We start from the raw sequence: 14446 nt of genomic DNA on the forward strand, positions 1-14446 counted from the left end.
ATTCATCAAATCTGTGCTAATTAACACATATCTAATCATAATTTTTTTATAAAAAATGCATTTCTTCCTGTTTCTAATTATGTATTGAATGCAAGATTCCAGTTTTCATTAAAATATAAATTCTTAAGTATCGATATTTTATAAAAGATTGGTAATAAAGGTTGCTTAAAAAGAAACCATGACAAATTAAATTTTTGGGACAAAAATGACAAACAGTCTTCATTTGGAGTATGTCTATCATTTATATCACAGATGTGGTGCCACATGAGCCAGAGTGATAAGTATTGTAGAAACATGAAAAACAATCATTTTCACAGCATTGAGCCTGCTATACAAACACTGCATTTTTACAGTTTGCTATATGAACCCAACAGAACTGATGGGCAGCCAAATTAGGGGATCTGTCACGAGAAATAACATGACATTCAAGCTGCCACTGGTGAGATACAGAACAGCATGGCCAGTGCTGTCCAAGTTAAATGCACTTGTAAAGCTATTATCCCATACTATTAATCAGTAAATGTGCATGCAATGCACAGCATGAAATGTATCTTCATTATCGTGCTTGACTGTACTCAAAACAGCTTGGCTCCTGCTCCATGTGAAACGAAATCCAATTAGATTCCAGCAAACATGGAAGAATATGTGAAGTGATGTTTACATCAGGTTTTTTCTTATGATTAATCCAGTATAAGTGTTCACTATGCAAACCTCCTTACTTTATGTGGCACTACTTTCACTTCCTCCTTTCCTGAATGGTGTGTTGGAAATGATTTTATCTGTATATACAAAGTGAACAAATCTTCAAATGTGTCAACACAGTTGCTCACATATCTTCTATGGCCAATATCAACAGTAGGATACATGGAGCTTCCACCTAGACCACTGAATTACTGCCATCATTACTAATGGCAATTGTGTCTGACTATACACAGAACACAAAGCAAATTTCTTCTGTGATGAATTTTCATGGGCATATCAATGATGCCCAGAACTCGTTCTGATCACTGCAGTATTGTTGTTTCTTGTCATGGCTCAGTTTATGCCACACAACACTTTCCACTGTTTTAACCAAATCACATTTAATTACACAGGGTATGCAAAACATGTGGCTTCATGTTAGTCCCACTGAAGCAAAACTTTTTCTTCAGGATATTATAGTAGCACTGATGGTATGTATAACATTTTGCTTTTTAGATGAGTCCATGGCCACATTATGTGAAGAAAACAGCCAGTATGTGAGGAGAGCTACAGACGAGAAGTTTTTCTTGTAATGTGGCTCAAACCACAAAAAATCTAATTTCTGCTAGGGTGTTGGGCATAATTTCTGTTAATGGTACAGGTAGTCTCTATATTGGTGAATGTTCAATGGCTCAACAGCAGTGTAAAAGGTACTGAAACAAAATCTTTGCCCTCAACTGGCATGGTTTCCTGATGGCAACCTTATCTTCATATATGATAGATCACCTTGTTATAAAGCCAAGAAAATCACATGATTATTTGCTAAAAATATTGCAAAAAATGTGTCATGGTTTGGGAACAGTTAGACCTGAACAAAATAGAGAATCTGTGGGTGGCTGTAAAGCAAAAATAGAAGAAAACCGCTATTATAATGAGGCTTAACTCATAGATAAATTTACAGATAGATGGCACTCTGATGTAAACACCAGCCCAATTCTAACAGAAAGCATGCCAAGGAGAACTGAACTGTTAATAAACGTGAAAGTCATACACACAAAACACAGGGATGAAGCATTTAACTGTTAAATAAATATCTAACATGGAAATATTCTTTTTTACATAAATTCTGTTAGAGTCTAATAATTTTCACACCTATGTATTTGTTGAAAGAGAGAATTTCTACATGGCTACACGGTACACCAGTTAAAAGCTAAACTCACAACCACTTTGTAGTCAACCAAAGCCAAGTCCTCTATGCATTTACTAGTTATTCATTATAAATGACAGGACAGTCTATCAAACAAGGAACTGGCCAATCCCTTCCCCTTTTATTGCCAGATATAAGCAACAAGGGCAATGTTCTACTGTCACACATAGTAGGTCATGCTACAAAGTGCTCTCTCTCTCGGTGTTTGCATTCTGCAGAAAGGGGTGAGGGAGGCATAATATCAGATTCAGTTCAAGTTAAAAAACACGTGTGTTGTGAATGGTCCTATAGGAATTTAACCTACTAACATTTTGACTAATGCTGTTACTGATGTAGTATGTTGATAGCTAGTTGAGGACATGTTAAACCCAGCCCACTGTAGCAGTGATTTGTCACACTTTATTTATCTGAAATGATAATTAAATCAAGGCCCTAAGCTGTCGACAGGCGTTGATATACATCAACGGGGACAGTTGAAAATGTGTGCCTCAACCGGGACTCGATCTCAGGATCTCCTGCTTACATGGCAGACACTCTATCCATCTGAGTCACCGAGGGCACAGAGGATAGTGTGACTGCTGGGATTTATCCCTTGCACGCTCCCCTTGAGATCCACATTCCCAACTTAATGGTCCACACACTACATTCGTAGTGCCCCTGCCCATTACACTTATTACTCACGGCAGACAATCTTACCGAGTCCCGTATGAGTTTAATTATCATTTCATTCTAAGAGAGCTGCATGGTCACTGATGGTATCTGGTCTTTCAGACAAGTCCAAAAGAACAGATACCATCTTCATATAGTTAAGGCTAACAGACCATTGACCTTCTTCTTCTGTGCTGGATGAACACGCATTGCCCGAACTCTTACGGGACTCGGTAAGATTGTCTGCTGCGAGTAATGAGTGTAACGGGCAGGGGCACTACGAAAGTAGTGTGTGGACATTAAGTTGAGAATGTGGGTCTCATGGGGAGCGTGTAAGGGATAAATCCCTGCAGTCGCACTATCCTCTGTGCCCTCGGTGGCTTAGATGGATAGAGCCTTTGCCATGTAAGCAGGAGATCCCGGGTTTGAGTCCTGGTCGGGACACACATTTTCAACTGTCCCTGTCGATGTATATCAACGCCTGTCGACAGCTTAGGTCTTGATTTAATTATCATTTCATTCTAAGAGAGCTGCATGGCCACCGATGGTATCTATTCTTTCAGACATGTCCGAAAGAACAGATACCATCTTCATATCTTTATTTATCTTGTTGACCAATGACAGTGAGCATTTGTATCACATTTCTGGAAGCAAATGTGCCTTGCACCACTCTCAGGCAATACGCTAGAACCAATAAATTCATGGAGTACTAACAGGGTCAATAGCTGTGTGTCACAATGTGGTGCACTATTTTTTATCAGAAGATATTTTAATGGGGAACCATTCATGGAGTCTTCCACACAGTATATTATGTTATGTGGTTTTGCCAAGGACCAGGTTGGCTGAGGCACAAGCGTCAAAGTTTGTTAGTAGCACTTCATTGTGAACAGTGGAAGCACAAATTAAATGTTCTGCCATCTCAAAGGGATCATGAACCATGAGTAACTCCTGAAGGCTGCCTAATAATGATGACAATACACACTAAACAGATCAAGCTACAATCCCCAATCACCCCGAAAAGAAAGGGATCTCTAGCAGCAATCCTAGTGCTCTACTGAGAAAATCACAGTTCAGAAAATGCTAGTGGACATATATGTAACCTTCATAATTACACATTATAGACTGTGACTGTCTCAATACTGTTATTTACAATAGGGTTACATGTAAGAGCACTCTCCCTTTCACTGTTTCTCATCATGGGGCCTGGAACAACCAGGAAATGCCACTGGCCCTCCAACCTCACATTTGTATAGGTCGTCTATGCCAGCTTGTGAATTATTTGAAGCTGAATTTGGGTTTGACCCATTTCTGTTATTAACATTGTTAACATTCACAGCATTTACATTAGAAACAGAATTTACATTAACACTACTAACATTCACATTTGAAGTATTTGGAGGTACCTGACTGTTCTGCACATTTCCAGTTGGATTATTTGAAGCACTAACAGACGTTCTTCCATACTTTTCATGTATACCACGGTGGCGCTTCAGAGCGAATCTGTCAGAAAAGCCAACCTCACAAATGTCGCATCGGTGTGGTTTCTCACCAGTATGGACCTTGGCATGATTTTTTAGGTGGGTAGCTTGATTGAATGCAGAGCCGCAGACTTCACATCGGTAAGGTTTCTCACCGGTGTGAATACGTCTGTGATTCCATAGTGTCGAATGACGGGCAAATGTCTTGTCGCACACTTCACACTGGTACGGACGTTCACCCGAATGTATCCTCTCATGGTTCTTCAAGTGTGGGGACTGTGAGAATTGCATCCCGCAAACGGCACACTTGAAAGGTTTTTCTCCCGTGTGCACACGAGCATGGTTTTTCAGGTATGCCGCTTTCGCAAATGCGAGACCACAGATTTCACACTTAAAAGGTTTATCGCCACTATGCAATCTTTTGTGGCTCCACAAACTAGAATATCTTGAAAATGTTCCATCACAAACATTACAGTGGAAGGGTTTGTCAACAGCTGTTGCGTTACGAGGCCCACCAATGAAAATGATGCCAGATCCATTACATTTATGACATTTTGTAACACTGGCCACACCTCTACGTTTCACTGGATGATGCCCAGGTTTTATCTCACCCAGATTTGTATTATTTGCAGCATTGTTGGTACCACCACTCTCACTCCCCGAACCACTGCTATTGCTGTACACAGGAGTGGAGCCAGAACCTGAACTGCTGCCTGACATCATTTCTTGACATGATTCACATTTCACAAACTTTCCATTCTTCTTACCTTTCACCAAATTACCACCGTTATGTTCACAAGCTAATTCAACACCACAAGACTCACAGCACTTACTTCCTATGTGCTGCTGATTCTGATTAGCTTTCCCATGAACTCCATTCTTGTGGCTCTTAAGTTCCCCTGCTAAACTAAAACTCACACCACACATATCACAAGTAAACTGGCGTTCACTTTCTGCAGCATTTTGAGCTCCAGTTGCCAGCATATTAGTTGTGTTATGTATCCTTTTATGATGATTTAAGAGAGAGAGATGAGCAAACACTAAACCACAAACATCACACTTAAATGTTGCAGTTGATGCAGCAGCTGCCAAAGACATCTGATTAACTAATGCATAATTGTATCCAAATGGTTGAGCTACATCAAATCTATAGCAGCCTTTGTCATCACCACTTATTCCTCCAACAGGTACAGCTGAATTGCTCTGTTGGTGGACTTTCTGAAGCATGTTCACGTTGTAGCAGAAAGGGAAATCCGCTGATGCACTGCTAGATGTTTTCTCAGGATCCTTATTTTTATCAGATGAAGCACTATACATCTGTGAACTGGTGCCCTGCTGCTGCATACCTGCTGGGTCAAACATGGTAGATGAATCTGCTTTACAGTTACCTCCGTTACTGCCGTTTTCTAGACAAATACCACCATACCTGGCAGCTGGATGTTCTGTCTGTGTGAACCTATAAAGAAAAAGGCAAAAAAAAAGCAAAAGAGAAAAAGAAGAAATTACATGCTTACATACACCACACTTCATTGCACTAATGCAAGCATTCACAGGTGTTCAGGTACAGAGAGAGAGAGAGACAATATCATATGTAAAAAACAATTTTCTCTGCCAATTTATTGCACTATATTTTAGAAATAAAACTTGTAACTTACAAACATATTCTAAATGATCTTCATTTATTCCTGAGATGTAAATTATATAATTATTAGGATAGATTGCTATTTGATACATAGATCTGTCACAGAACACCAGATAGGCACATTTAATATGACAGGCATCTGGGTGTGAGTTGCGCACTGTGAGTTGTTCCTATATATGATGGACTTTCTCTGATAGCTAGAATCTGGGTAATAGTCTACTATTACATGTGCCTGCCTGTTGTTCAATGCCTCCTCTAGCAATCTAGCCTAATATTCATATTGATATTTCATCTATATTTTCCACGTTTTAAGATATACTGTAGAAGATATAAATTAGTATTATGTCACATAAAATATATTCAGATATCTAATAATAGTTACTAATTATTCACGTTATAATCTTCTAAGTAATATTTTGACGTATCTCCGTATCTCCTATATCTGTGTATCTGTGTGTGTGTGTGTGTGTGTGTGTGTGTGTGTGTGAGAGAGAGAGAGAGAGAGAGAGAGAGAGAGAGAGAGAGAGAGCGCATCCTAAGGCTGTTGTAAGATATATTGGAGGGGACAAATACTGGCTTGTCAACTATGAGTACCAGCAAAGTCTGGGATAACTGATAACATTCTCACAATCTAAACATTCCAGTTTTCATTTACTGCAGCAGGGAAATTACTGTAATTTTCAAAATCTCTGATGCTGTGGAGTTCATGGTTATGAAACTAGATGTTGCATAATAAAAATAAGAACTATTCGAGAATATTTTTGTAGAAGCTGAGTAGTAATGACCACATGAGGTAGACGGCTATCATCCTACTTCAATGAAAGTTTTTGTGAAGAGTACAAACTCAATGTGATATCAAAGAAACGTCTTCATCCATAAAGTACTCTGTTAGCTGCTGATAATCTATGTAAAGCACACAGGAGAAATTAAGGTGCAACAAAATTAAAAAGAAAATGTTGAAAACTGTTAAGACAATGAAGCATGTTTCTTGACAGACATACATTTCCACCCCAATCCCTTTGGGGCTGCTACCAACTTGCCAGTACTCGGTAATTTAATCATTGTCACAGCATAGATTTCATTTAGGGTAGCAATTCCCAGCTGCCACAGTTTGGTTTGATTTCGGAATTTTAGAACAGAAAGGACTGGTTATTGGACATTTTCCTTCCCTGTAGATAAAATGGGTAAGAATGAAGCAAAAATCAACTGATGAATTCAGACAAAATATTTATGGATAAATTTTGCATTGTTTCTCCTAAACTAAAACAATATAGTTGTAAATCAATGGAAGTTTACAATACAAGTTACTTTTATATGGATAATCAAACAATGGGTGAGCCATCTGCTGCGTAGGACATCACAGGAGTAGTCCTGACAACACACAAATCTTTAAAACCTGTCTCATATTCATGTAATTCTTATCTGAAATGAAAGTTAAACAATCAACCAACAGGTGGCTGTTCTATCTGGATTTAAAATGCATGTCCTTAAAGTGTAATATATTGTAACTGGTATCTAATAAGCAACACAAACTGATGGTCTTCTTCACGAGGTAATCACGCACCAAAGACAGCATACTTTTTCTCATTAATGGATTTGTTACTAATCACAAAAAAAGTTCCAGTAGATATTTCTCTTACACAACCACAACACAAGAAACATTTTCAAGCAGAGAATTCCTCCTTGTCTCCTGCACAACTAGCAGGGTTCGCAGGAGAGCTTCTGTAAAGTTTGGAAGGTAGGAGACGAGGTACTTGCAGAATTAAAGCTGTGAGGACGGGGTGTGAGTCGTGCTTGGGTAGCTCAGATGGTAGAGCACTTGCCTGCAAAAGGCAAAGGTCTCGAGTTCGAGTCTCGGTCCGGCACACAGTTTTAATCTTCCAGGAAGTTTCATATCAGTGCACACTCCACTGCAGAGTGATAATCTCATTCTGGAAACAACCCCAAGGCCGTGGCTAAGCCATGTCTCTGCAATATCCTTTCTTTCATGAGTGCTAGTTCTGCAGGGTTCGCAGAAGAACTTCTGTAAAGTTTGGAAGGTAGGAGACAAGGTACTGGCAGAAGTAAAGCTGTGAGGACGGGGCGTGAGTCGTGCTTGGGTAGCTCAGATGGTAGAGCACTTGCCCGCGAAAGGCAAAGGTCCCGAGTTCGAGTCTCGGTCCAGCACACAGTTTTAATCTGCCAGGAAGTTGCAAGTGAGGACTTGGCTGCTCCAACTATACAAGGAAGTCAAAGAGTTGGAAAAACCGTGTGAGAATAGTTGTAACATGATAGATAACTACTGCAGCTGCAGTGAGGAGGATTCTCCTGATGCAGAAGAAACAAATGAGTGAGGCTCCTGAGGCCACAACACAAGGGCATCTTTCTGAGAGGCCTGGAGAGACGTATGCCACACCTTAGTGGACCTTTTATCGCCCTTGTTTTGGGTCATAGTAGCCTGCATCCCAATTCCCAGAGCCTCAAATATAGCGTCAAAGTTGTAATTGTAAGTCTGGGCCTGGTACTCCGACATCAAGTTGATTTCCTCTAGTGATGTCTTTAGCGAGACAGTCAGCAAGTTCGTTTCCTGGAATGCTTATGTGGCTCGCTGTCCAGATGAAGGCCACTGTCTTTCCAGAGCTGTAGAGGTCAACCCATAGGTCCTAGATGTTGGGGACCAAAAAATTTTTGGGATAGCACAGGAATATGCCTTTTATGCAACTCATGGAGTCAATAAAGCTCAGAAAGTTTGTCGTGGCAAGGGATCTGATGTACTGCAAAGCCTGAGATATGGCAACCAACTCTGCAGTGTATACACTGCAGGCACTTGGCAGAGAGTGTTTCTTGTGTCACCTTGCACATGTGAAAACATAACAAACCCCGTCACTGACTTTCAATCTGTCTGTGTAGATGCATAATCATGGAGGATGAAACGAATCAGGTGTCAGAGAAGAGTAGGATCAGCATCCTTCTTGGGGCCACAAAAGAGGTCCATCCATATCACAGGACAGGGTACAGAACACAGAGGGGGAGGGGGTGTTCGAGAGGGAGCCCTAGGAACACAAAACACAAACTAAAGGAGGCTGTTGGAGGTTCTTCAGAAGAGTATCGAGTCAGATCCCAACTGGTCTACCCAGTTTTGAGCAGTGTGTAAACAGTCTGAACTGTTGGTTGTGGAACAGAGTTGAAGGCATCTGACAGATGGTGGCTTGGAATTAGCCAGAAGCTGCCGTCGTCTAACAGCCCCCCCCCCCCCCCCTCAACAGTGGGACACCAGCTTCTCTTCTGCCAGGTGGCTGTCAACAGGGCTCGTACATAAGGCCCCCTGTTGCCAACCACACACTAGTGTGGTGAACCAGATTCAGAAAGCTCAGTGCAGATGGTGCTGCCAACCCATAGGCAACACATTTCATCCAAGTGATATAAAATCAGTGCTTTGTAGACTCACAGAAGAACTATGTGGTCCATGCACCATGAGGAGTTAGCTTCTTCAAGCAAGCTGCCTTGAGTCGGCAGACATGTGGCAGCCAAGTTAGCTTGTTGTCAAATAAAATACCTAAGAATTGAAACGTTCCAATAACTTCAAGTAACTGTTCATGAAGATAAATTTATGGGTGCAGGTGCATAGTCTGGCATCAGCAAAAATGCAAAACTCTTGATTTTGCAGGAGAAAATTGGTAGCCATGATTCAAAGCCCAGTCATGTACTCTCCAAACATATTCCCTGTAGTACTCCCTGTAGTTAGCGCTCAGTGGTGCACAGTTGTGTGCAGAGGCATAGTACAGGCAAAGATCATCCACATACAGAGACGGAGAGACTGTGGGGCCCACTGCATTAACAATGCCATTGATGGTGATAGTGAACAGTTTTACACTCAGAACTGATCCCTGAGGTACTCCAGCTTCCTGTACACATCGGTTACTGAGAACTGAAACTATATTGACCCAAAAAAGTTGGAGAGATAGAAAATTCTGGATAAAAATGGGTAAACTTCCCCGAAAACCTCACTCGTGCAGTGTAGACAAAATGTGATGTTGCCAGGTATATCATATGCCTTCTGTAGATCAAAGAACACAGCAATGAGACATTGGTAATGTGCAAAAGCATTGAGCATTGCAGATTTCAGATGAACCAGGTGATCTGTGTTCGACTGGAAAGCCTGAAAGTCACTTTGGAATCATGACATATGGCCCCTGGCTTCAAGGCACCAACAAAGACGGTGCCTGACCATTTGATTGAATAGCTTACACAGGCCATTCATCAGAGAGACTGGCCAGTATTTTGTTAAAATATGTGGATCGTTTCCCAGTTTCAGGACAGGAATAATAATACCTTCCCGCAATTGAGAGAAAAATTCTCCTTCCCACATAATACGATTAAAAAGCCCGAGAATATGTTTCATGCTGTCAGCATGAAGATGTCTGAGCATTTGGTTGTGGATTTTGTTGGGTACAAGGGCTGTATCTTGACAATCTGCCAAAGTCCTGCCAAGCTACCATTCACTAAAAGGAGCATTTTATGATAGAGAACCATATGCATGGAAGGCTACTGGGCAGTGCTCACAAAGGTGTTTCTGGGTCAGGAAATGAAGATGGTAATTACTACAAGCAGACACCTCAGCAATGTGAGCCACAAAACAGTCGGCATGTATCACGGGATCAGTGCAGACGTTACCATTGACAACGATGCCAGGAACCGTCGTAGGTGATGGATGGCTGCAAATGCAGCAGAGTTTAGTCCATACTTGGGATGATAGGGTATGGGATCGCACGGATGATACATATTGCTCCCAACACTCCTGCTTCGTTTTCTTTATCAAAAACTGCACTTTCACCTAGGGTCTCTTGAATGCTATTAAATTATCCCTTAAAGGATGCAACTTATGCCATTGACACACCTTCTGGCATTCCCTGATAGCTGTGACCACATTTTCAGACCACCATAGCACTGGCTGTTGGTGGGATGAGCCATAGGCGTAGGGAATTGCTGCTGCAGCATGAATAATAATATCTTGTACTACTTTGTCAATATCCGTTGTATAACTGGCTGCAAAAGTAGCTGTAGACGAGAAAGTCTGCCAGTCAGCTTTCCAAAGTGACCAATGTGGAAAGGGAGAAAACAACAGAAAAATGGTTGCTGTCACAAAGATCACCATAGATGCACTACTGAATCAGGGGTAAGATACTTGAGTTGCAAACAGTATTCGTGTATTCAGGTTTCACTAAGGAACTTTTCATTATGACAGACGCAAGCCATCACGCGATCAGCATATACTTAGCCAAGAGCAGATGGGAAAGACCTGCCAATCTGATGACCCTTAACAAAGCTGAACAGAAGTACAACATGGTAGAACATGAAGTGTTAGCAATAGTTTAGGCTGTGAAATATTTCTGTTCAGCAGAAAGTTTAAGATTATCATGGAGCACAAACTACTAGTGTTGTTACGCAGCACCTCTGATCCGTCTTCCTGGATGATGAAGTTCCATTTAAAACTGGAAGAGTATGATAATCAAATACTTTACAAGGAAGGCAAACAAAATCGTGTGGCTGATGCATTGTCGCATATTAGAAGTATATGCAATGCAGGTACAGAGCCCAAACACAGTTGACTGAGCCAGCTGAGGATGTGAGTGTTTGTGATAATAAGCCAGTCACAGCCGGGAACCTTGGAGACATGCACAGAAAGAGCTGGCAAAGCGATAAAAACAATCGCTGAGACAACAGAGCAGACAGCTGAGGGTGAAAACGTTGACACACCATTGCTAAGCACGGAGAGCACAATGAATCCAGCACACAAACTGGCTATTAACTCAGATGAACATATCCCCTATAGGTGGACATCGGGGGATGGGGAGAACTTATGAATAGATGAAACAATATTGTACTTGGCCTGGGATGAAGGTTGATATAGAGGAATTTATTAAGACTTGTGAGAGCTGTCAGATAAACAATATAACACAGACAAAGACGAAGCAGCCATTGGAATTGACCCCAACACCAGAATTTGTATTTGAAAGATGCAGTACTGACATCGTAGAACTGTTACCGCAAACAAATGCAGGTAACTGACTCATTCTGACATTTCAAGATACACTAACTTAATTTGTTTTAGCCAAGCCAATTGACCGATAAGACGCTGACATGGCTGTGCGAAAACTATTTGAGAATGTAATCGTAAGGTTTGGGATAGCAACGTCACTACTAAGTGAGAATTGGCTCAGTCAACTGTGTTTGGGCTCTGTACCTGCATTGCATATACTTCTAATACGCAGCAATGCATCAACCACACGATTTTATAAGTGGTACCATGCATGAGGCAGACATGTAAGCCATTAAAGATATAAAATGCCCAGACACAAGCTATCACCCACAAACCAAAGGTGCACTGGAACACACCCACTGTATGCTAACAAAGGTGTTACGATACTATATTAGTCGCAGTCAATCAGATTGGGACCATTTGGTACCGTACACCTCGTTTGCATATAGCACGACACTTTGTAGTACAATAGGGAACACCTCGTTTGAATTATTTTTCGGTAGGAAATTTAACCTATAACTTTGGCTCCAGAAGCAACTGGCAAATGTGATTTGTAATTACTATGAATATGCAACTGAAATGTACAAAAGATGCAAATGCTGCATCAGGCTGCTCAAGTAGTGACATCAGCACAAGGAAAAGTATAAGTTAAATTATGACAAGACCCAGAGTCCAAAAGTGTTCCAGAAGCATGACTGCATGTTACTTTATGATGAAAGTGTACGAAGGGGATGCAGCAACAAATTAGATAGTACACGGTGAGGGCCATATACTGCTGTGGATGTGAAAGAGCCAAATGTGATTTTTAGATTACGGGAAAGAAATGTATAAAAGTGCATGCAAATCAATTAAAACAGTTTTTCTGGAGTGAGGGTACGACCAGTAGGCTGATAGTTTCTTTCTATTACAGATGCCAGGGGGATGGGCACTCTGGGTAACAGCACTTATGGGAAGTGTGTTGGTGACCTGCCCCACGGAAAGAGGAATGCAGTCACAAGATTTAAGGATACAACAGTTCCAGTTGGTTCCGGGAATATATTATGATAACAACAGTATGGTCAGTCTGTACAATAAACTTGGAGAATAGTTAGCTATTTTGACCTAAAGGAACTACACGAGAAGTTTGAGGAAATACAGTGAGTGGCCAGACAAGTCTAACGCGCTGCCTTATGCAGTTGTATCTAGGTAAGGTAAGCAAAGGCAAGTGCAAAAGCATACAGCAGACGATCACACAGCATGTAGGAAAAATTCCACAAGTGAAAGAGTTAATTGGACAGTTATCTAGGTACGAGAATACAAGGATAAAATGAGGAATACTAAATTTTATTGGTGAGACTAGCAAGATATTGTTAGGTACACTAGATGAAGATGGTGAATCCTTCTTTAGAGCAAGAAGAACAACAGACAGAACTGTTGCGATTGTCAAAAGGACAAGTGACTAAAGTGACAGCATGACTAACAGGGATAAATCAAACAATAAACACAGTGACTAAGAATGAGTACACTATTAACAATGGGATTAGAAAACTGAGAGTACATGTAGAAGAATACAAAAACAGTACAAGTAAGAAGGTACAACACACCATGATCTTAATAACATTAACAGCAACTAGAGCAACTTACAGCCATGTTTAATGAACTAGGATGGCAATATGACTTGTTGATTTCTACCATAGTGAATGCACAAAAGGGCCTATTGAAGCCACACTCGATAAATTCTGTACAAATTAAGCACCTTGAGCTTACTGAGGAGGATTTGAAAGAAAAGAGATTTCCTATTGAACTCACTTAAGGCCAATGGTATCAGTTGCTGCAGATAATGGATTTAGACATATTTTTAGCAAGTACTACGTTGCATTGTGTGTTGAGTGTATCCTTAGTTTAATAGCAATGTATATACTCTATATACGGTTTGGCCCTTACCAGCTGAATTTGATATGATGAAGTGATTATTCACTTATATTCCTGACCTTGGACAAAGTGAAGTGACAGTATGTGGAGCTGTCCAGTGCTATGGTAAATGGTCACCCTAAGATGTCAGATATGTAGGCAGCATTTCATGCCGATGTCCATGTACAATCATGAACAGTATGAAGCTGGCACGCTTCAGCCCGTAAGAGAAATTCCAAAAGATTGCAATCTTAAGTACATAGTATCTGGATGCAGATACAAGACAACGAATGGTTGTATGTTGCCTCAAAGCAAAAAGGTTTGACTATACTGTGTAACGATCTATCTCCTACTCACCTCACTGTGAGAAGCATGGGCAAGGCAAGCTTTCTAAGTAAATGTCAGGGCTATGCTACACAGATAATGTTGTAGTATAAACATATGATACGCAACAAAACCAGTAAAATAGACGTAATATCTAAGTTAAATATAGACATGGATTGTTGTCTAGCACAGGAATAAAAACACGAAGTATCCCAGATTCCTATAATTTTACTATTAGAGCATGTAGTTAAGCATTTGGACCACCTTAAGGTTGCTGGACATGAAATGGAAGATCTACAATTTGAAATCGACTAATAACAATACACAACATTCAGAGGTTGGTTGAGGAGCAAGTACTCCATGTGGTAGTACACTGGTACAATATTACTCTGTTTTTTAATTATAACTTCTTATTTGTGTATCTACTGTAAGTGCTGTCAGAGATGTGGTCGACAATTTTGTAAATTTGGAGGAAGATGTTGTAATAAGGTGTGTGTAGCTAATACAGTAGTCATCAGTTGAAAACAAAAGTATGAAAATGAGTCCATGATCATATT

At 40.6% G+C, this 14446-nt stretch overlaps 1 protein-coding gene across 3 annotated transcripts in view; it reads right to left on the minus strand.

Annotated features, from left to right (window-relative positions):
* Positions 1-3116: 3116 nt before the first annotated feature.
* Positions 3117-14446, minus strand: part of LOC124722475 (zinc finger protein 492-like) — a 42610-nt gene continuing 31280 nt past the window's right edge. For all 3 annotated transcript variants that reach the window (XM_047247632.1, XM_047247633.1, XM_047247631.1), the window contains exon 3: positions 3117-5470. In XM_047247632.1, the coding sequence (XP_047103588.1) occupies positions 3718-5470 (1753 nt within the window). In that variant the 3' untranslated portion in view covers positions 3117-3717. The remainder of the gene's footprint in view (positions 5471-14446) is intronic.

Source organism: Schistocerca piceifrons, chromosome X, assembly GCF_021461385.2.
Source record: "Schistocerca piceifrons isolate TAMUIC-IGC-003096 chromosome X, iqSchPice1.1, whole genome shotgun sequence".
NCBI lineage: Eukaryota > Metazoa > Arthropoda > Insecta > Orthoptera > Acrididae > Schistocerca > Schistocerca piceifrons.